This window comes from Schistocerca piceifrons, chromosome 1, assembly GCF_021461385.2.
Source record: "Schistocerca piceifrons isolate TAMUIC-IGC-003096 chromosome 1, iqSchPice1.1, whole genome shotgun sequence".
NCBI lineage: Eukaryota > Metazoa > Arthropoda > Insecta > Orthoptera > Acrididae > Schistocerca > Schistocerca piceifrons.
Genome location: NC_060138.1, coordinates 337,643,985 through 337,667,966, shown reverse-complemented (window position 1 = coordinate 337,667,966; position 23,982 = coordinate 337,643,985). Strand labels below are relative to the sequence as shown.

Below are 23,982 nucleotides of genomic sequence, written 5' to 3'. Positions count from 1 at the left end.
TAAACCATTTCAGGTGGCAATGCTTTATACAGGATACTCATCCTCCAGCGATGCATTTTTTTTACAATGAATGTTGCTACCATGTTTCTCTGAGTACTTTTCAAAATAAATCTAGCTTCCACATGATTCTGAAATACAAATTTGGAACATATACAAATTCTCAGAGAAATACAGTAGTGGACAATGGTGCTGAAAGAACTAAATTTCTCAATTTAGGTCTTTTTCTAGGTATTGAGTGTTGTCTACATTGAGAAGCTGCCCAGATAGAAGTCTGCTGCCCTGTAGTTCAAAGATCACTTCCTGGATCCTGCAACATGCCTTCACGCATCCATTCACAAACATACAAAATTAAATTTAAATATTACATAGCCTTCTTGATAAACAGAGTTCTTGCAGAACTATTCAGTGCATAGAAAATGAGTATAAAGAGTTAATTCTCTCAAAATAAAGCATAAATATATTAGAAAAGAGACAGCACTTTCAAGAGAATACAGAACAATAGTAATTAGCTGTCAGTCTTTAGTATTTCACACAATTCAACTGCATAACATTAGGCTTTTAGTCTTCATTCTATAGTCTGAACCTCAACCACATCTATCAACTGTCTTAACAGAAATTGAACTGGGAAGAACATAAAACAAATGAATTTTTGATATGACCAAAGACACACCAGAAAGAATTATACAAATATAATGCATCATTGCTGTATCAAAATATAGCATGTCTGTAGTATACAAACACTATATTTTTTCTATTATGACATTCTTTAAGTATTGATAAACAGAAACTACAAAAAGCATTCTTGGGATTATGTTAATTTTCTACACTTCTTGTGAGGTTTAGACTATTCAGTTTTGCATCCTTTGCATGTTAAAAGTGTATACATGCACAACACACACAGAAAACTTATTACTGCTGTGTGGTGGAAGTCAACTCCTGACCTTTACTTTCAGGCTTTGTAGCCAATGTTTCACTTATCCTCTGCCATATATTGTCAAAGGCATCAGCACCCATGTAATCAAATCTGCCTTCTTCCCATGCCTGCCGGCGCACATGTTCATCATATGCGATTTGAGCTGCTGTTCGAGGTGCTCCCAGTGTCAGCTGTGCAAATGCTCCAGCAAGGCCAGCCTGTGATAAGTTAAACACAAAGTAAAAATTTTACTACTGTACATTAAATACTTTAAAAAATGAACAAAAGAGTCCAAAGACTTGGATTAATCTCATTTTTAATTATATTCTTTTATTTAATGGTTAATCCATGGAGAGAGAAGTAAGTTATCACTGAATGTACACCAACTTATGATTAGAGAGACAGTAAATGAAGTGAAAAATGACCCCTTATGTAACAAAATCAAAATTTTCTTTTCTGCTTGCTCATCATATAAAATGTTTGGTCAATAATTGACATCTCCGTCACAAATCAGTTACAACTCATCTATTATTATGACACACCAAGCAATGTGTCTAGGTACAAGTTTAAATGTTCTTTCAGATTATCTAAGAATTGTGATCCAACTTAGGTGCAGTTTTTCCATTCACCAGTATTATTAATGGCCAACATCACAGATTATTAATGATTTTGACCATTTGTATCCACAATAAAATGTACATTGTAATACAGTCCTGATAATAGAATGAATTTATTTATAATAGGTATTGAACAAAATAAAACTACAGATGAAAATTTATTTAATCAGCAGTGTAAGGAACCAAAAAACAAGTAATCAGAAATTGTGTGAAAAATTTGATAAAATGGCTGTATAGAAAATTTATACAACATGACAAATAACAATGTAATGTTTAAATTGTGATACTGCTCTCACAACTATTAATAATTTACTTTTGCAATTTTTTATTATTAGTTGTTGCGGAAAAGGTCTACAATGCTGGAAGAATATTTAGTACTTGTTGCCACCAACTGAACCTTGATTACCATCTAGCAAACACAGAGGCTGCTCATATTTGGCACCGATATCAAAATGTGATTTAAGCAGTTACTTGTTTCATGAACTATTTACATGTATGAAATTCATTGTCTGAGTCAACTCCCATTCAAGTAACACAGCATACGATACACAATCTGAGGTAACTTCTATCATATTGGAACACATAACAGCTATAATTACTAAGTGATAAGTTTGGAAGCAAATTAATTCATTAGCCATCAACCTCCATTGGAACTTCTTTAGGTAGGAGGAGGACTGGCAGTCTTTATTAAAATACAATGTTGCCAAGAGCCTCCAGACAATATCACTACATATGCTCTACACACACATTAGGCTATGCACTGTGGGTTATTGAGGAAGGCTTTACAGATGTGGATTATGATGATGATATTGGTTTTAGGACTTTCAACAGCATGATTATCAGCATATTTTATGAACATTAATGTATGCAGTTTCTGAAATGAACAAAGAAATCTGTCAATACAAAAATAAATTTACTGTGATGTACTATGAAAATACATTAGCAGCATTTTTGAAAATGTGTGACAATGTTGGTGTGAAATGATGTAACATAACACCAATCTGCAGACTCCATCCTGCCAACACTGACTGACCAAATTTTATTGAGTAGTAAAGGCTCCCAGATAAAACATCCACATAAAGCCATTAGGCAGGTAATGACATGGTCACTCAGCACTGCACAAACCTATGGGCATGATCACTGAGTTACTTAGGATGAAATACTGTGTGATGAAATTAAGATTAGCTGGATAACAGACTCATTTTTCCCCAGATACACATGACTGGCTGATCAACATAATAGATGGCCAGCCACTCAATTTTTAAATATCCTCCTTAATAGCTTAGGGAGCATTCCTGACTAGGATGAACTTGACTGTCAGTTAGGTAAAATGTAAACATACTAAGAAAGTGTAGCAATACTACAGAATGCTTCAGTAAGAATGGAAACACCACATTTAAAATATTAGCACTTGACAGATAGCCTTCCTCTGTGTTTAAATACAGACACAAACTGAGAGAAAGCCTGTGTGCTCTTATTAAATGGTTTGCATCTTTGGAATGAATAACGATGGGTGTCTGAACACTTTTGGGAAACTGTACATGTAAGTTCCAAATTATTTCTCCATTAACAGTGAAACTATCTTCCTTAGCTCTACAACAGAAATTTTTCAGGGTCAAAAAGCTCATGAATCCATTAACATCTTGAAAATATTGTCATCTTACTTCCACAGATTATTGTGATAAGTTGGACAATTTTGCTCCTCCCATTATGTTGCCTCACTCTGTCTTGAGACAGTTGGAATCTAGAACTGCCTAAGGCATACCTTTTAATAATAATGGAGCTAAGAATGAAAAAATAATCAGTTATTTGCTTGGATGGATTTGTAAAGCCACAAAAGCTGAAATAATTGAAAATGCATGCTTACTTACTTCAGTTATTTGCTGTACTCTGTCTGCTGCAGGTCCAGTATTGATATAGTCACATTCACTCTCTATACTACTATCCACATTATGATCACTGTGGACCTCATTTATCTGGCCAGTGTTAAGAGGATTAGGGAAGTTTAAGGCTTGTGTAGTATTAGGAAATTGGGACACTTGCTTGCTGTCATTGTTCTCTATGACCGGTACACTTAATTCACTGTTTTGAGTCTCGTCCAAATGCTTGTCTTCAGAAGTGCTTTCAGTCCGTGAGACATCTTCAGAACCAGTTCCAGACTGATGAAAACAGTTATGCTGAACTTCATCCTCAATAATACAATCTACTACCACAGGTAATAATGTTGACCTATCTTCAGAAGATTCTAAATTCTGCTGCCAATAAATGTTGTCATCATGCAATGCTTTATTGATGGCATCAGTACTTTTAACTTCAGAATCTTTATCACAGTCTAAATGGACTGAACTACAAGCTGTAATTTCACTTTCTGGGGAAGAAACACCTTTCTCAGTTTCATATACTATGCTAATGGTTTTATCTTCCACAACTGAAGGTGCAAAAGCAGGCAATGATTTTATACAACTGTTATTATAGTGTTCCTGACTTTCCACATGTTTTGCATCACTGGAGTGTTCTGGATGACATGTTTCATTGTGCTCTTCCCATGGATCAGTGAAATAGCTACTCACATCGGGGCTACTGTACACAGTTTCAGCAAGATTAGAGTTCTGTTTATTAGAGAAATTGGATGCAAAGTTTTTATCAGCTGTTACACGTGCAGGATGTACATCAGTACGTGCAGTAGAATGTGCAGTAAGCGGTGCCACATAAGAACTTCGATGTTTCTATCAGAGTAAATCATGCAAAACAAAGAAGAAATTAAAAAGTTAGTCAAAATCAATGCTATAATAAATGGATGAGTAAAAAAGCAATAAAATGAAGTACTACACAGGAAACCATCACCATTCTGTTAGAATTTTAGTGAACTTTTCACAACAAAGAAAGATTCAAAATGGCTCTGAGCACTATGGGACTTAACTGCTGTGGTCCTCAGTCCCCTAGAACTAAGAACTACTTAAACCTAAGGACATCACACACATCCATGTCCGAGGCAGGATTCGAACCTGCGACCGTAGTGGTCGCACGGTCCCAGACTGTAGCACCTAGAACTGCTCGGCCACTCTGGCCGGCAACAAAGTAAGATTTTTCTACATTTCACCTCTTACTAGAAAGTAATAACAAATTCTACCAGAATGGTGATAGAATTTTAAAAAATTGTAAAACAAAAATATACTTTTTTAAAAAGAAATAGCTACATTTTACAAAATTATGATTTAACATCAACAAATACAGTAACACAAACACACACATTTATTTGCTTTTTGTTTATTTCACACACTTTTTCACCTCTACATGTCTACACTAAAAAGCTGAAATGCGGTTGTTTAATTAAATCTTTATAACAAATTTTATGTGCTGAAGCATAATTCTTATATGTAGTAAGTAATAGTCACGATTTAGAACACTAACTTTAGTTAGAAAAAAATCTTCAGTATTTAGTAAGTATAAAATGACATGCACGGCTCAAACTCTACTCTCCAGAGGACATCGGTGAGGCAATTTAACTTCTGATTCTTTTATGCGTATCATACAGAACTCATGGGTAGGTGGTTCAATTACTGGACTGACTGAGCTTAAATCTTTGTGATTAAGAACAAGCCCTTTGTATTAAATCAGAACATGTCTGGTTTCTTACAGCTCACTTCTATTCATGAAGCATTTTATGTAAAAGAGATAGTTTTGCTGTATTGTGTTTTTGTGGGAACCAAGAGCATACACAGCAAGAAATGATCAATTTTTCTTGGAAATGGGCGAGAGAGAATACAGAATTGCCAGTTAACATTCATTCTAGCCTTTGTGAACAACTGGTTACACAAACAACAGAAATTCACGCATTTTTACCTTAACTACATAAAGGAGAAAAATTGGTCAAAGGTAAGAATATTTTGAAAGCATTGGAAATGCCTTTACAGATTTTCAACAGTCTCCCTAAAGTAAATTAAAAGCACAGAAGAAAAATGTCCTGCAATATGGTCTGTACATTGTGAACTGTATTATTCAGAAGAATGGAATAAAGTATAGTTCTTAATACGCAAACTGCTATGAAAAAGATAGGCAAGATGCCAATGGGGGCAGAATTTTATTACGATTAAGGTATCTTATATCTAGTAAGGTTATTACAGATTCTGAATATGATTAATTTGGGTGAAAAATCATCCAAGATGGGGGTCAAGCATGCTATGGCAGCTTGCTTGGCTTAATAGATGTAGTGCCAAAAATCTTCAGTAGAAACTGTGAATGTCACATGTAAATTTCCTGATTATGTTATGATAATTCGAAATATTTCAATTACAGCTAAAAACTGGGTGACTCATATGATTAGAACAGGTTTCAGGGACAGGGATTAATGTGGTATTGGTCTTAACCTCTTACGCAACAATTACCTTGTGCAGTGAGAGAACCAACTCATAGCTACACCCTAGGAACATACAGATCTGAACTTATTGATTCGGTTAACATGGAAGACAGACAGTGCCCATAAGGTTTCTATAGAGTCATTGACCAAAGGGTATCAAAAAGAATTTTAAGAACAATAGGAAAATATTTCTTTCCTTCTCATCCCTTCTGGTAAGACTTCACTGACAAAGGGTTCTGGGTAACTTCTTTTTAACAATAACCTTCTTCTAAACCTCTCCAGTCCTTTTCCTTCACCCCTCTTCCCTCCCCTTGAACAAGCTTGCATACATCAAACATTTCTTTATATGTGTGTTCTCCAACTGCCACTTGTTGAGTAGATTTTTTTTATCTATGCAGTTACATTATATTTCTGATTAGGAAGTGTGACCAGAAACAGATTACAGAAGACTGAACGATTTTCACTGAAAATTCACCTCTGGGGATGAAAATAATAAGTAACATTGGATGTAATTCAATGCTGAGAACAGTTGTGAAGGGTGGAAAAGACCCACTGTGATTCATTAGCCATGTTGCAATGATGTTACAGAAGCAAAGGGCTTCATCACAAATTTAAATTAATCTGATGCATTGTTGACAAACAAAAGATGAATAAAGGAAAAAACAACATTAAGGATTCCACAAAATTTAAGACAACATTCCATTGCTGACACAATGAAATATCTTAATAAGTTCTGATGTTACATAAAGTCAGTAAAAATGTCAGTCATGCACATATTCAGTTATATTGACAAAGGCACAGAGGATGACATGAGGCTAAAATACTGAATTTTATCTTCCACAATTGTTTCACTACAAAAGATTGCATTATAGTTTCTCGTATTACTCACTGCACAAATACCAAATTAATCTAAGTTTATTGTTGGTCACCTGAACATCAAATTGTTGCAAGTGTTTAGAAAAAAAAAGTGCAGGCCATTTCAATTTTCAAGGTAGATCATTTTTGTAAAATAGTGGAACACTTTTTAAGCACAAGAAAATATGATCTTTTTGGACATCATAAACACTGTTTGACTGAACATGGAGCCTTAACAGTAACCTCTACTTGTTCTATTAGTTTACAAATCATGACGGCAGTACATACAAGCACACAGTTTATGTCATGTTATTTGACTTTTAGGAAGCAATTTCTACACTGTCACCTAGTTGAGAAAATACAAGCTTATGAAATTTCAATTTGAAGTTCCATTATGCTGTTCACTTAAAGGCTGTCATCAAGGAAAGTATTATACCAGAACACAGAAATGAAATGTATGTAGGCCTGCAGAGAGTCACTGCATGGTGTACGAATTGGCAGATGATCCTCAACAGAAGCACATGCAAAGCACTGAGCACAAAATGATGTAAGGGTCACATGAGATTCTTCAGAAGAACTTTAAGGAAATGCAATTCACTCACAAGACAGATTAGCTTACAAAAATCCTTGTTTGGCTGATTCTTTAATATTGCTCATCAATTTGGGACCTTTACAGTGTAGTATAAAGAGAAGATTGAAAGAGCAGCAGCAAATTTTGTAACAACTTTGTTTAACAAGAATGAGATTTTCACAGGAATGCTTGCCACAATACAACAGCATGTCTGCGGCCAACTGTCACTAAGTTGATTGACACAGAATCAGGAAACAATCCAAGATAAAAAGTGTTGGCACTACTGCGCCATGACAATGCTCCAGTAACATAATACATTGCCTCCTCTTTGTTAGATCTCTTGTGGTAAAGAAAAGGTTACAATTCCATATTATTAGATTTTTTTATTTTGGGCAAATAATTTAGAACCATGGCTTTTTATATAAATATACAGGCTTATCCATGCAGACTGACAAATGCCCATGCTTAAAAGAAAGAGAGAGAGAGAGAGAGAGAGAGAGAGAGAGAGAGAGAGAGAGAGAGAGAGAGGGGGGGGGGGGGGGGGGGGGGTGAAAACAATACTTACTTTTGAAGCACAGATTCACACTAAACACAGCAAACTCTGCTGCATTTACTACAAAGTTAATGAGCTATGCTTGAATTCCTACGTACAGTAATCCACACGTTATAAAAAATGTATGTATGTTCCACATCTCCTCCTAAACCACTGGACCTATTTCAACCGAATTTGGTACACATGTAACTTACTATCTGGCAGAGAAATACTGTGGGGGTAAGAACCAGCAACCTCTGATTGAGGTTGAAGTGATAACAAGGAGAGAGAAGAGGTGAGGAGGAGATGTTCTAATAGAGGTAGAATAAATACATACCTGGGCAACATCAGGTACTCTGCTAGTATTTACTATAAAATTTAAGACAAATATTCTCTTCACATTGTAGCACCTTAAAGGTAACTCACCACTTATGTAACTACTGGCACAAGTGTCTTTTATTCCAGTAGAGTTACCATGTGGGAATTATCAATTTGTCATAATTTTGTGCATCTTTCCCACCTATAAAATGGAGTTTTAATTTCAGCTTTGTAATGCAACTTTGTGAATAATGCTGTGTGGCCCATCAGTTTCTATTTTGGTTCACTTCTGTGTCAGTAGTGTATAACAACTATTCATCTAAAATGCTCAATCAGCTGTTAGAGCAGAACTTAACTGATACATTATCACACTTTTCAGAAATGTGGTAGCAACATACAATACAATCCATTGTAGCATGTTTCGACAATCTGTGACTAAAAGGTAGGTCTTTGGTCTTGCTATTGTGATAGTCATCTGTTGTCACAAAAAAAGTTGAAATTGTGCAATAATGTACACAATTTTAAATAATTCACTAGTGCGAAACAATGCCTTGAGTGTTACATCACTACCATGTCCTCCTGAGACAGTGAATGCTAAAAGTACCTACTGCACCTATCTGCAGAGTCAGTGTGATCTTTTGTAATTCAATTGACTGCTGTCTCTCAGATTGTACACAATAGTTTATGTGAGGCAAACTTATTTCACAAATACAACATCATTTAACTGCAAATAGGAAGCACCATAATTTAAGTTCCATACATAAATACTAAATATGTATACAGGGTATTTCAAAAATGACCGGTATATTTGAAACGGCAATAAAAACTAAACGAGCAGCGATAGAAATACACCGTTTGTTGCAATATGCTTGGGACAACAGTACATTTTCAGGCAGACAAATTTTCGAAATTACAGTAGTTACAATTTTCAACAACAGATGGCGCTGCGGTCTGGGAAACTCTATAGTACGATATTTTCCACATATCCACCATGCGTAGCAATAATATGGCGTAGTCTCTGAATGAAATTACCCGAAACCTTTGACAACGTGTCTGGCGGAATGGCTTCACATGCAGATGAGATGTACTGCTTCAGCTGTTCAATTGTTTCTGGATTCTGGCGGTACACCTGGTCTTTCAAGTGTCCCCACAGAAAGAAGTCACAGGGGTTCATGTCTGGCGAATAGGGAGGCCAATCCACGCCGCCACCTGTATGTTTCGGATAGCCCAAAGCAATCACACGATCATCGAAATATTCATTCAGGAAATTAAAGACGTCGGCCGTGCGATGTGGCCGGGTACCATCTTGCATAAACCACGAGGTGTTCGCAGTGTCGTCTAAGGCAGTTTGTACCGCCACAAATCCACGAAGAATGTCCAGATAGCGTGATGCAGTAATCGTTTCGGATCTGAGAAATGGGCCAATGATTCCTTTGGAAGAAATGGCGGCCCAGAGCAGTACTTTTTGAGGATGCAGGGACGATGGAACTGCAGGATGGGGCTTTTCGGTTACCCATATGCGCCAGTTCTGTTTATTGACGAAGCCGTCCAGGTAAAAATAAGCTTCGTCAGTAAACCAAATGCTGCCCACATGCATATCGCCGTCATCAATCCTGTGCACTATATTGTTAGCGAATGTCTCTCATGCAGCAATGGTAGCGGCGCTGAGGGGTTGCCGCGTTTGAATTTTGTATGGATAGAGGTGTAAACTCTGGCGCATGAGACGATACGTGGACGGTGGCGTCATTTGGACCGCAGCTGCAACACAGCGAACGGAAACCCGAGGCCGCTGTTGGATCACCTGCTGCACTAGCTGCGCGTTGCCCTCTGTGGTTGCCGTACACGGTTGCCCTACCTTTCCAGCACGTTCATCCGTCACGTTCCCAGTCCATTGAAATTTTTCAAACAGATCCTTTATTGTATCGCTTTTCGGTCCTTTGGTTACATTAAACCTCCGTTGAAAACTTCGTCTTGTTGCAACAACACTGTGTTCTAGGCGGTGGAATTCCAACACCAGAAAAATCCTCCGTTCTAAGGAATAAACCATGTTGTCTACAGCACACTTGCACGTTGTGAACAGCACACGCTTACAGCAGAAAGACGACATACAGAATGGCGCACCCACAGACTGCGTTGTCTTCTATATCTTTCACATCACTTGCAGCGCCATCTGTTGTTGAAAATTGTAACTACTGTAATTTTGAAAGTTTGTCCGCCTGAAAATGTACTGTTGTCCCAAGCATATTGCAACAAACGGTGTATTTCTATCGCTGCTCGTTTAGTTTTTATTACCGTTTCAAATATACCGGTCATTTTTGAAACACCCTGTAACTACAGCAGGTCAGTACTGATATTCAAAATTTTTGAAGATAATAACTACCACCATACAATATTCACAAATATTCACAATTAAACCTAAAACTGAACGTTCTGTTTCAAGAAATTTAGGAGGAAAAGTCTAAACTCAGGTTTTCTACAGTATGTACGGAATCTCTCTTCCAAAATAGGTCAAATCTTCACAAGAGTTGGAGTAATCCTTCACCTGCCACCATACATACCACTCATTGGCTCTGTAAAGGATGTCCGATCCTTTGCAAGGCAAATTTGTACAAGATCCAAAGTGAATGAGGTTTATCTTATATTGGGTGAATGGTACGAACTGTTCAATAACAGTACAATGAACACTGATGATGCCACCACCTGACAAATCTGTGGTGAATGAACACTGCACTGCGATGGACCACTCGTGACCAAGATTACAGTCCTTGTGCAGTGCCATGTTGCCTCACACGTTTATTTACATCATGCCTCACACATGTTTATTTACATCATGGCTGTCAAAGCATTTTTCGAGCCAGCTGTCTGAGTTGCTGTTTTATTTCTCTTGAGAATGTACTTGTTATTGCACTTATTTATTGTTTTTCAGAGATATATTCCTGAGTTACTTAGTTACACACTACATTAAAAGATATTCTTGTATCTTGAGAGAATATTCTACATGTTTGCTGAACTTCTCCAAAACTGCTGATTCTTAATAAGTTTCTTATTTTCTGTGCCATGCAATAAAACTTATTTTTTCCCTGCACAAGTGTGTATATTTCATACACCAGCCAGGCTAGATCTCCACAAGTGTAACTTCAAAGGTCAGATGCCACATCAAGCAGCCAGTCTGACAACTGTGTGGTTTTAAAATTATGTCCAAATTTTGGCATCTGCTTCGTCCTCTGGAAATTGAGCATCAAGAAAGCTATTGAAATAATGTGGCAAAGGACTGACTTAATCATGTTAGTGGCTTCAATTTGGATAGAGAATGAAATCCAGCAGTTGCAGTAGTTGGCTCTTAACAACAATAGTACAGCACCCATGTTGATAATGCATAATTATTGTGTGCCAAAGTTACTACAGTGTTCATTACAAATGACATGCAATTTGGATATATCTCTGCCTCATGAGTGACATTTCATGAGCTGTTAGTGCTTGTGGTTGTACGCGCATCAGTGCAATACATCAGCTTGCTTAATGTCAGTCTGAAGACAGCTGGACATCTTGTAGCAAAAATATCAGAAGATGAAAGGTATTGGTTATGGGAATGGCTTCATTAAGCATGAAAATATGAAGATACATAATGAACAATGGAGATTCCAGGTTGCACACACACACACACACACACACACACACACACACACACACACACACACACACACACGTGTGCCTGCATTCATTCACACATGACAGCCATCTCCAGAAGGCTTTGGTCAAAAGCTAAATCTGTAACAGACTTTTCAATGTGCCTGCCCACAACTTGACACATTTTTACAGTGAGTAGCAACCTACCTTTTTTGGTAATATGTACGTTGAGCATCATGTACGGCAACAGACTGTAACTGTATCAAAGTAACCACAATGAAATGGCAGTTGTGCATCTGGACTTACCCTAATCATACTACTGAGCAAGTTGGCACATTGATTCAGTCGCTGGACTCTTATTATGAAGGTTCCACACAAGTTCATGTTCAACATCCAGTGATCTTGTCATTAATGGGATGTTTAATATAATATTCCTTCCTTCCTAACCACACTTTTTCAAACAATAATGCAAGGAGAGGTAAGAGTGGAGACAAAAATGAAGCTCTTCATTTGAATTTATATCAATAAATGCTTAATAGGTTTCATTATCACAAATGATCTTACTAGTCATTTTTAATACACTATGTTTTGCAATTCTCAGCAGGAAAGTCTTAGTGGCAGAGAATATGGAGGAAAGATTCAAATTCATGGCCTTTCTACTATAAGTACGAAGTCACCTTTCACTCAATATGGATGCAGCAACACAATTGTGCTTCACGAATACAGGGTAGTTTGTCACTTGCCTGAGTGCTGGTCACTTGTGTTCAGTGAGCTAATATTTCTTAGGCTATAGTGAACTCTGGAGGGCAGATTTTAATGTCAGTTTATTCTTGTTTTTAATTTATGAACATTCCAACCTCAGTAGCACCACAGTTTAATAATATTCTCCTGTATGGGAGTCTGATTGTAGTTTCTCACTTACTCCCAACGGCTTTGTTTGTATTGTTTGAGATATTATTCAGATTTTTTAAACAGTATGGTATGGATGGGGACAGTTCTAGTAAGCAGACACAAAGAGTACTAGCTGCTGTCCGTAAACAGCTGGAAGCTGCGATGGCCACTGTCAGGAGGCTTCTGGATACTGTTCATAGCTGCAGTGACATTGGAGCACCAGTAATGAGGCTCCATGACACTTTTGGCACCACTGGAATCCATTGTTAATCTGGATGTTGCAGCAACTTCCGATACACAACATCTGACTGGTCTGTCTTCACTTGCGAGTGAGTGATGGACATGGTAAGTTAAAGCACCACTGTGTGGGAGGTGAAATAGGGAACGGGGATGCACAATTCGTGTCTTACACCTTAGCAACGAGTATGCAGTTTTACCCATTGTCGATAATATTTCTGAACCAGGGCAAGATGCCTCTCCCGTTGGACCAGTGGCCGATTTTCCTGTCCAGTCCAGACAGGTGCAGAGACTGGGTTATGTTAATCACTGGGAGTTCCAACATAGGCAGGCAATGGAACCCCTTAGGGAAAGAATGACAGTGTGCACTCAGTACGTATGCCGGTGGGGTCTCATCCAAAATGTGGACGAGGCTCTGCAAATAGTGGCACATGTCAGCATGAAGACGCCCACTGCTTAGGCATAATATTAGGGACAAAGTCAGGTGAAAGCAGAAGTGAATAGCAACGACATCTTAACTTCAAAATGGAATGTTTATCGTAAGGTTACTCACCACTGGTGGCAGCATTGTACTGCAGAAACCGAAAATATCTAGGGAGGGTATCAAGGATTCCAAATGAGAGTTAATTTGGGTGAATTTAAGCATCAAGTACTTTAAATGGTGATGTGACGTTTTTATACACTGCATGGATCAGGAGCTGTAGTGGAAGAGTGCTTCATGGAAAACACGCATATCATTAATAACCTGCTCATGCTGTTTTAATAGGAGGTGTCTTCAACTTGCCAGGCAAGGACAGTCATGCTTTGAATAATGATGCCAGACACAGGGATTTATCTGAAATTATTCTCAATGTTTTGTCCGAAAATTACTTTGAACAGATAGTTAGAGAGTCAATTTGAGAAGGTAATCTCTTAGACTCCTTGGCAACAATTAGACCTGAACTTATCAAACAGTTTAATGTACAGGAAGATATCAGATCATAAGGCCTTGATAGCAACTATGACTATGGGTATTACAAGGAATGTTAAACAAGAAGGGAGTAGACTTTTACTTCACAAGAGTGACAGATACAAATAGCAGAGATATCTGGATAGTCAATATCAAATATTCAGTGCTGAGGTAGAAGATGTGGAGTACAAATGGAAGAAACTCAAAACCATCATTCAATATGCCTTAGACAAATATGTTCCAAGCAAGAACTTAAGGGCTGGGGAAAACCACACCGTGGTTCAGTTGCTGTGTCATAAAACTGCTGCGTAAACAAAGAGAGCATCACAGATTCAAGTGAAGTCAAAACCTAGCTGACAAACTAAAGCCAAATCAAGCAAAAATGAGTAAGGAGAGCAATTACACAAAAATTCAATGTCTTTCAATGTGAAATTTTATCAACTGGTCTGACTGAAAACCCTAAAGGTTTTGGTCTTATGTAAAATCAGTAAGCAGTTCAAAATCACCTGTTTAGTCACTCAGTGACCATGCTGGCACTGAAACAAAAAGATAACAGAGAGAGAGGCAAAATACTGAATTCGGTCTTCTGAAATTGTTTCACCTCAGAAGGCTGTAACACGGTCCCTCCTTCCAAACATTAAATGAATGTTCAAATGGCAGATATTGAGAACCGATCATGGAATAGAAAAGCAACTGCAATCTCTTAATAGTGGAAAGGCTTCATGACCATATGAAATGAAATGAGCATGTGGCATTGTTGGCCGGGAGCCCCCATCTGAGGAAGTTTGGCTGCCGAGTGCAAGTCTTATTTCAGTTGATGCCACACTGGACGACTTGCATGCCAGTGATGAGGATGAAATGATGAGGACAACGCAACACCCAGTCCATGAGAAGAGAAAATCTCCATCCCAGCTGGGAACTGAACCCAGGCCCGCTGCATGGGAGGCAATCACTTTACCACTCAGCTAAGCAGGCAGACAGGACCAGATGAGATACCTGTAAAATGCTACAAAGATTATGCAAAAGAACTTGCTCTCCTAGAAGCAATTCATTATAGTTCACTGGAGAAACGAAAGGTACCTAGCGAATGGAAGAAAGTGCAGGTCATTCCCATTTTCATGAAGGATTGTAGGAAGGTGCACATGATTATAGGCTTACACTGTTGACTTCCATCTGTTGTAGAATTATGGAACATATTACATGCTCAAGAATTACAACATTTTTGGAGAATGAAAATCTGCTCTATAAAAATCAACATGGATTCTATAAACATAGATCCTGCAAAACTCAGCTCACTCTGTTCTTTCACGAGACCAATAGTGCTGTAGACAATGGTGGCATTCAGGTTGATGCAGTGTTTCTTGACTTCAGGAAGGCATTTTACATCGTCCCTCACTGTCATCTAGTAAAAAAAAAATTACAAGCTTATTGAGTATCGTGACCGATTTATGACTGGATTCAAGATTTCTTTGCAGATAGAAAGTAACACATTGCTCTTTATGGATCACAAAAGAGAGACGTAAAGGTAATTTCTGGAGTACCCCAGGGAAATGTGACAAGACTTACTTTTTACAATGTATATAAATGATCTAGTAGAACGAGTTGGAAGCTTTTAAAACTGTTTGTAGGTGATGTTATTGTCTGTAAGACAGTAGCAATGCCCTAAGACCATATCAATGTGCAGACTGACCTACAAAAGACTGATGAATGGTGAGGGCTCTGGCAGTTGATCATGAACATTAATAAATGTAACATATTGCACATACATACAAGAAATTCACTGTTATACAAGTACACTGTTGATTAATTGCTTTGAGTAACATCTATTGTAAAATATCTAGAAATAACTATCCAGACTGACCTTGAGTGGAATGAACACACAAAACAAATAGTAGGAAAGGTATGTGCCAGGCACCTTCGTAGAAACAATCTTAAGGAAATGTAACTCATCCATGAAAGAAGTGGCTTACATTACTGAAATTTCGAAGAGTAATTTATGGGTAGTCCGATAACACATTACTTCCTGCCATATACATCTCGCAAAATGATCATAATGAGAAAATTCGAGAAATTAGAGCTAATATAGAGGCTTACCAACAATCATTCTTCCCACATGCCATTTGCAAGTGGAACAGGGAAGGAGGTCAATTAGTGGTACCAAAAGTACGCTCCGCCACACACCATCAGATGGCATGTGAAGTATTGATGTAGAAGTTGTAACTACAGACTGACTCAGAGCAGTCAGCTTTCCATAGCTGTATTTAAGAAGCTAATAGAAGTTCTCAGACTGAGATTTGCTCTGCTACAACAAGATCTGCACCTGGGTGCAAAATAAACGTTTCTCAAGGAATCCACGATTCAAACACTTCCCTGTTCACCGCAGTGCCCCCATCTGATCTCACACAAGACCTGTGTGTGTGTGTGTGTGTGTGTGTGTGTGTGTGTGTGTGTGTGCGCGCGTTTGGGGGGGGGGGGGGGGGGAGAAACCATTTGTGGGCGTTATTTGAAATGTTCCTGATAAAATAGGTATGTTAGGCAAGGTTTTGGGGTCGACACTATGTCACATAATTTCCAAGAGTAGGTTTCAGACCTATGTGAAGGTTTATTTCTAGATAAGCAGAAATTTGCATTGCTTCTACAGAATATTCAGTGTGCTTTTTATACTTGAAAAGGAACACCATTTTGTTGAAGGATAAGAGTACAGTGATAAATTACTGTTACCTACATTTGTCTTTTACAGTGTTCTATTTTACAAAGATAGCTCTTTTAACTTTTACATAAAATACTTTGGTTAAGGTTACTATGTCTGTGGACTAATTCTTGTTGCTCATAGAGTCTGCTCTTGTAAAGCCTTACTTTACGATCAGATTCTTCTGCTATCTCCAAATTAAAGGTGCTTTCTATAGTGTTCGATTCAACCAAGGTGTAGAAAAAAATTGCATTTTTCTTAAGAGATTTATTTATTTTCCATTTCTGATGTAGAATTTCTGTATCCATTATTGATTGTATCCAGTTTAATCCACATATCACAGATCTTACATCAAGTACCACACTTATCGAATTTTCATAGCTCATGTACATATTAACTTATCCAAGAGGATCATTTGCGCATGAGACGTGGAAGTATGCAGTAACTGAAATACAATGTACGATTTGAAATTTATAGAGAACCACTTAAAATGGCTTAAGGCCTAAATTAGCCAATCATGAATATAAAAATATACATTTGCTAATAAATATAGCAACGTGACAGTGAAAATGTCAATCCAGTAACTGCTGCAACATGGCAGACTTTGTATTCAGATTTAGTGTACATATGAGTTGCATCTCTGTTGCCTCTCCAAGAGCATTTGCGAAAAAATTCCAAAATTTTTGAGCGTTCTGCCTGATGAGAGTGAGGGCTTTATGAAGCACTTAAAACACTTTCCATATAGGAAATATAGTTGCAAAGTTTGGAAAATAAATTCTGTTGTCTTGGGTTTGTTACAAAACATTCCTTCACCAATTTATTGATTCAAGAGGTTCTTTCAGAATGATTTCATGCATTCTCCAACACAATCACAAAATCTAGGCACATTTGTGTATTAGATATGCATTTATATGAAACTTCCTGGCACACTGAAACAGTGTGCCAGCTGGAGAGACTTACTTGGGACCTTTGCCTCTTGCAGCAAGTGCTTTACTGACTGACGTACCCAAGCACGACTCAACCTGTCCCATAGCTTGACTTCCACCCGTATCTCATCTCCTACCATTCAAACTGCACTTTTCCGCATAAGGCAAAGATTCCGAGTCTGAGTTGCAAGCACACTGTTTTAATCTGCCAGAATATTTCACAGTAGTTACCCAATGCACAACACAACCTAATCATTTTGTTCAGTCCCTCTTAAAAGGTACTAAGCAAAATCAAAGCTGCATGAATCTGTATTTTCTGTGAATTATACTGCTTTCCATAACCAAGAGAGAAAAAAAAATGTAAACCACTGTAGCTATTTACATTTATCAAATATAAATTAAATTGAAACAGAGAACAAAAAAATTGTAAAGATTGAAGTACAGGAATTAAGAGACAAGGAAATAATGAGGAGTATGAATGAGCTATTTGTACTAGGACTGTATTAATGGTGAAAATGTTAGAAAATTGAAAGTAAAAACACACATTCAAACATTTAAACGGAAATGTAAGACAGTTAACTATGAGTGAGCTGTTTAGTAAATAAGTCTTCTACATAAAAGATTTAAACACACACCATAATAATCAGTTGACCACAATCCACTTTGAAGAACAACACATAGGCACATTGAACAGTAATGTCACCATATCTTAATAGTGTGTAGTGGGCACACAAGCCTCAGTAGCAGCTGACATTCACTGCTTATTTCTGGCTGTTAGGAGATGCCATTACCCGATTACTCGTGCCTTGCAAACCTGAGCAGGTTGGCTGATGTGACATCTGACAAATTTTTCAAAACTGTCCAGAGATATTCAATGAAGTTCAGAGGGCAGGACTTTTGAAGCTAGTACAAAAGTGAGATTTCTCCAGAGTGCTCCTTTTAAATGAGAGACAATCACAGTTTTAGCCTGATGAATGCAAAATTGTCATCTTGAAAAACATGGTTGGAAATTTATGATCCTTATTCAAGTGACAGGCAAGCAACAAAATTTGATTGCACACCAGTTGAATGAAGCATGCTTTTTTTTTTTTTTTTTTAAATATCTGTAGGCGATTCAAAGAATCCATTCTTGAGTAGCTGTAAAAGATTATAGAAATCCCTCCAGTTACTAACATATTTAAACTTCGGTCTTTAGAGGCGTCCTAAAGTCTATTGTGAACATGACATGTATCATTTAGATACAAAAACAGGGTCTGACCAGATAACATTACTCGAGTTCTCCACAGTCCAATGTTTGTCATCTCTATACCAAATGTAATCATGCAAGTTTGTGAGCAGCAATGATGAAAGGCCTCTTGGGTGGAACTCCATCCCAACATTCATTTGACAGCACTTTTCTCTGGATTATTTATTCCAAGAAAGTCCAAATGTACCACTTTTACCCTGCATAAATTATTGCTGCCTTGGGAAGTAATCTTATTTGTCACAAACCGAGGAAACATCTCAGTCCGTGTTTTTGTCGAGCTATCTTTGTATCCCGTGTTACACACTGTATACAAGAAGACGGTCAACTGTCCTGTCCCATCTCCATGGAGCCTAACACACCTATACACTTCACATACAATTGTCCACCCCCCCCCCCCCCCCCGCCCCTTTCACCTTATTCCATACTGTAACTTACTGCAAATTTAATATGCAGGTCCCTGTTTCGTGTCCTTTGTGCTTACATTTTTAAGCTTCCATGGTCTTGCAAACAGATGTTCATCTATAACCAAAATTACAGTGGCCACTTTTGTTCCTTGGTGCATCACTGTCTCACTAGTTTCACAACAGTACTGCGTGTGATATTTCCATCCAATTCTGGCACAAATATGGAATTTTCTAACTGTTATTTTCAATTTTTTGGAATATTGTTTCATGAAACAGCAATTTAATAATACCATATTTTTTTTTTAGCAAACACAGTCGTGGTTGCGTACTGTTGTTACCTCCTATTTGTAGATAACCAGTTTCAATTTCCTACAGAGATGATCATCAGATCTACATTCCTTCGTGATAGTACAGTGTCCTCAACGCCAGCACGTATGAGCCTGCCCCACACCAGTGATTCCTACTATTCCCAAGGAATGCAGATCTGATGATAATCTCTGTAGTAGATTGAAATCTGTCATCTACCAATAAAAAGTAACAGCAACCATGACTGTTTTTACTAAAAAAACTTTGCTCTTTAGTTTCAATACTGATTTTAACTTTACCACAAACTACAGATTTTATCTGCCAACATCTAACTCAGCAACAACATAGAAACTTTTTTATGCTCTGCTCCTAAAATGCTCTCTTCACACTGCACTTACCTTGTTTTCTTTCACATTAAGCTTGAAAATGAAACAACAAAAATTACTAAGAAAATCTTTCGTTAATGTACAAAACATTCAGCATTGATTTACAACTGGAGATTAATAGCAATTCTCACAAGGCAATAAGTAGCAAAATGTTTCCACAACAGAATTCAACACAGAACTGAATGAAAGCTTACAAAAAAATGACTCACCATGTCCGTACTCAGGCCAGAATGCACCCGACTACAAAATATGTCCCACCATAATTGAAGAAGTGGCTGCAAGTGTTCGGAATTTGGTGGTGCTTTTACTCTCTTTGTCTCAGAGTCAAAGTACTGCATCCAGGGTTTGCATGTACCAATGAAATGAACTATTTTAACTTTGTCACCATACCTAAAAACAATTATTTAGTAATATGCATCTCATTACCAATTTCAATTCAAATTCAGTTCTAAATAGCACATTGAAGAAATTGAAATAAAACATCAAGTAATACTAGAAGACATAGCAAACAAATGTTCAAACCATGATGTAGAAATGGCATTCGAATAACTCATCCCACACAGTGTAATGAAATGAATTACATCATAGCTTTATTTTAAGAAAAATTATTTTGTCACAAACAGATTCCTTTCTGTTTGAAAGTGCCATTATTTATTTATGAAGAGAAATAAATATTAACCCTTTGTTGCCTGACGGTACTTAAAAGTACCAGTAAGTTTTGACTCATTATTTTCTCGTGGTGCAGTTTCGTGATCTGAGAGCCTGTCAGTACGTAACAGTAACTCTGCTCTACTGTTTCATAGATGTTATTGTGCAATACATAGACCTCTCTGGCGGTCAGAGCTTGAAATTGTTTTTCGCGCGCTGCTGTGAAAACAGAAGACTGTATGTGCTTGTTTCCATGGTGTTGCCTGAATTTGTGCGCAATTTATTGGAACATCGTTGAGTTTTCCATTGTACGTACTTACCTTCTTTGTTTTTTTATAATAGTTTGAAGCATTACATTACAAGTGAATGAGATAAAGTGGAAAATATAAGGCGGACTTATTAGTACCGTCAGGTTGTGCAAACACTTTATTGTAGCAACAATGCGTTACCTCTCACTAGTTGTTCTGTCCACTTTTTCTCACACAGAAATCCGTAAATACATTTGCCTGTGGAACAATTAGAACAAACAGGAAAGGTTTGCCAGGGAATTTACCTAAAGAAAAATGTCTAAATCAAATCACAGAGAGTCATCTTTAGACCTAACAGTATTTCAATGGAAGGAAAATAAAGTAGTGTATTTTGCGTCAAACTTCCATGGCACTGAACAGAGCGTAGTGACAAAAAAACAGAAAGATGGAACTAGTATGACTACACCATGTCCAGTTATTGTATGTGATTACAATAAAAACATGGGTGGTGTGGATCACGCAGACAGATTACGTCCAACGTATGGTCTTGACAAGCGATCAAAGAAATGGTGGCACCGTCTCTTCTGGGGAGCAATAGAAATTGCTTTTGTCAATGCTTACGTCATTTTCAGTGATCTACATGGGGCACTGCCACTGCTGGAATTCAGGCGTGCTGTGGCACTAGGGCTAATGAATGAACAGCAAGTGCCAAATCTCAAAAAGAGAAACTCTGGTAAAGATGAAATAACTCTCCCAAAGAGAAGGAAGGATAGCTTTTCTGTTCCGAAGGATGTACGTCTTGGCAACCGAGGGAACCATTTTGTAGTGTTCAGTTTTAAAAGAGGACGATGCGAAATGTGTGCGAAAAATAAAATTCTGTCGAGTCCACATTCTCAATGTAGTACATGTAAAGTGTATTTGTGCTGCAAATGAGAAAAAGAACTGTTTCCTACACTTTCATGAGGTATCACTAAATGTGAGATATGTATATACTGTCTAAAATGTATAGCTAAGTTACTATGTACTGTGAAGTTGTGCCGGCCGCTGGTGGCCGAGCGGTTCTGGCGCTACAGTCTGGAACCGCAGCGACCGCTACGGTTGCAGGTTCGAATCCAGCCTCGGGCATGGATGTGTGTGTGTTGTCCTTAGGTTAGTTAGGTTTAAGTAGTTCTAAGTTCTCGGGGGCTTATGACCTCAGCAGTTGAGTCCCATAGTGCTCAAAGCCATTTGAACCATTTTTTTTGTGAAGTTGCTCTAGAATAAATTTATGCAAAATTAAAAAAAATTCAGAAATATCCTATTTCTGTTAATTAATTTTCTAATGTAAAAATATTTAATATTTATGTGGCATAAAGTACAAGTTATAAAAATTGGAGCATTTTTCTGCGCATGTTGTGATTGTGTCCATGGAGTCTGACGGTACTTCTGAGTACCAGGAGAGAAAAAAGTTGTGAAAAACAAAATAAAATTTTACAAAAAATCCTACCATCATTTGAGGCCACAATAGCATAAATTCTGCAAAGAAAATGTTAGAAAGTAAATTTTATCTTATGTCAGGAAACAAAGGGTTAAATAAAACAAAATTATTTGAAGCTATTCAAAATAAGAAATATTTATGAATTTATTATAAAGTAAATCTTGAAAAACTTACTGTTTCAGAGCTGGGAGGTAAGAATAAAATGCTGAAGAAACCATATTGTAAATGAAAGGCAAATGGCGACTAATGTCTTTTGTTGACCAATCAGAAAAGTATGAATTGAGAAGTCCTTGGTCCCCACCTGTTTCAAATTAACAATCTTTTAACTCCAGTACAATAATGATTAAGAAATCAATTACATCTAACACTAAGAGAAACATATACTGATAAAAATACAATTTTTCCTCTAGGATAAGAGAAACAGATCCCCTTAACATTATCATCATGATAAAAGGATCATTTGCTTTCCTCAAGCTATCTGTGGCAATCAAGTACATTTATTACGCACAATATGCACAACATACTCCTGGCATCCCTCTTTACAGCATAGTAGCATTTTGCATAAATTTATATAAAAAAAGCCAAGTCTGGAAACTTGTCTTAGAAAGGAATAGGACAGATAATGAAAGATTAGATCTATTTTAAAATAGAAATTTTATAAATGAGGTTTTACAAACATAGGAGTAACACAATATTTGTCAGAAATCAATGAGAATATTGCAAATTAGAAAACAGAAAGAAAGAAGAGACATGACTAAGATGACTATGGATTCTGAAACAACAGAAGACCAGAGACCTCATTGAAAGCATCAAGGAAGCAGAATAAATCAGGGAAACTTTTCTTTTCTACTGACTTACCATTAAATATAAACAAGTTAAGAGACACATCAAAATTGCAACACATTTTTGGCAAATTCGACAATGAGAATGTAAGGATGACGTACCATCAAAACTTCCATGTGTCACAGCAAACTGGACGAGTGACTGGTACGTTTCCTCTGAAGGCTTGAACACAAACACACCAGAGTTAAAGCAATCGGGCCACCCTGCATCTGGGGCGGCAGAGAATTCTTCTCTCTCAAATAGCTCATCACAGTTCTTTAGAACCTGTCATAAAAAAATAATTACTAAAACATAATTCTAGAAACTATCAGATGCCTTTGCACAAAAGCAAATGGGCATATCTTCATACATACATAAAAATTTCTACAGGGCACTGCTCACCAGAGTATCGGCATCCAAGAATACAGCTTTTGAAAACTCTGTTAAACGCCAACAATGCAGCTTGGTGAATGTAATGCCAAGATCTGGTCTTGCCAACAAAGCCAAATTGGCTTTGTCCTGAGAATCCAAAACATTTACTTCTTTCACATTGTTGAACACAGTTGACAACTGAGCCCTGGGAACACATTTATAGCGCATAACACAATAGCAAATGTTTAGGGATTGATTGGCTGTAATATTTCAAATAGTCTAATTACCTCATCGGTTTTGTAACACCATGTGTAACAAGGACTGTCAGTTGATGAATTGTGCCAACATTCCGGAGAGAATGTCCCAAAACAAGTGCTCCCAAGGCATATGAGTCATTTGTGGCTAATGTTACCCAGGATGTTGCTAAAAAGGAACAAATAACACTTTTAATGACATCACAAATATAATAGAGAACATTCATTATGAAATGGGAATTGTTAATAATGTTGTGTGATTTATGGTAAAGTACTGACAACACCTTCACAGGTTGAAGTATTTATGTATTCATTGTAGAGCAGGAACCATTCGGTA

General features: G+C 37.3%; 1 protein-coding gene across 2 annotated transcripts in view; it reads right to left on the bottom strand.

The window, feature by feature from the left end:
- The window catches only part of LOC124783422 (proteoglycan 4-like), a 71,601-nt gene that overhangs the window by 33,150 nt on the left and 14,469 nt on the right, over nucleotides 1-23,982 (bottom strand). Inside the window, exons 2-8 of one of the 2 annotated variants that reach the window (XM_047254019.1) lie at nucleotides 23,679-23,814; nucleotides 23,422-23,596; nucleotides 23,142-23,304; nucleotides 22,372-22,498; nucleotides 20,034-20,214; nucleotides 3,402-4,256; nucleotides 942-1,131 (exon numbers count right to left, since the gene is read on the bottom strand). In XM_047254019.1, coding sequence (XP_047109975.1) covers nucleotides 942-1,131; nucleotides 3,402-4,256; nucleotides 20,034-20,214; nucleotides 22,372-22,498; nucleotides 23,142-23,304; nucleotides 23,422-23,596; nucleotides 23,679-23,814 — 1,827 coding nt within the window. The remainder of the gene's footprint in view (nucleotides 1-941; nucleotides 1,132-3,401; nucleotides 4,257-20,033; nucleotides 20,215-22,371; nucleotides 22,499-23,141; nucleotides 23,305-23,421; nucleotides 23,597-23,678; nucleotides 23,815-23,982) is intronic. The other variant, XM_047254020.1, reaches the window with a different exon arrangement.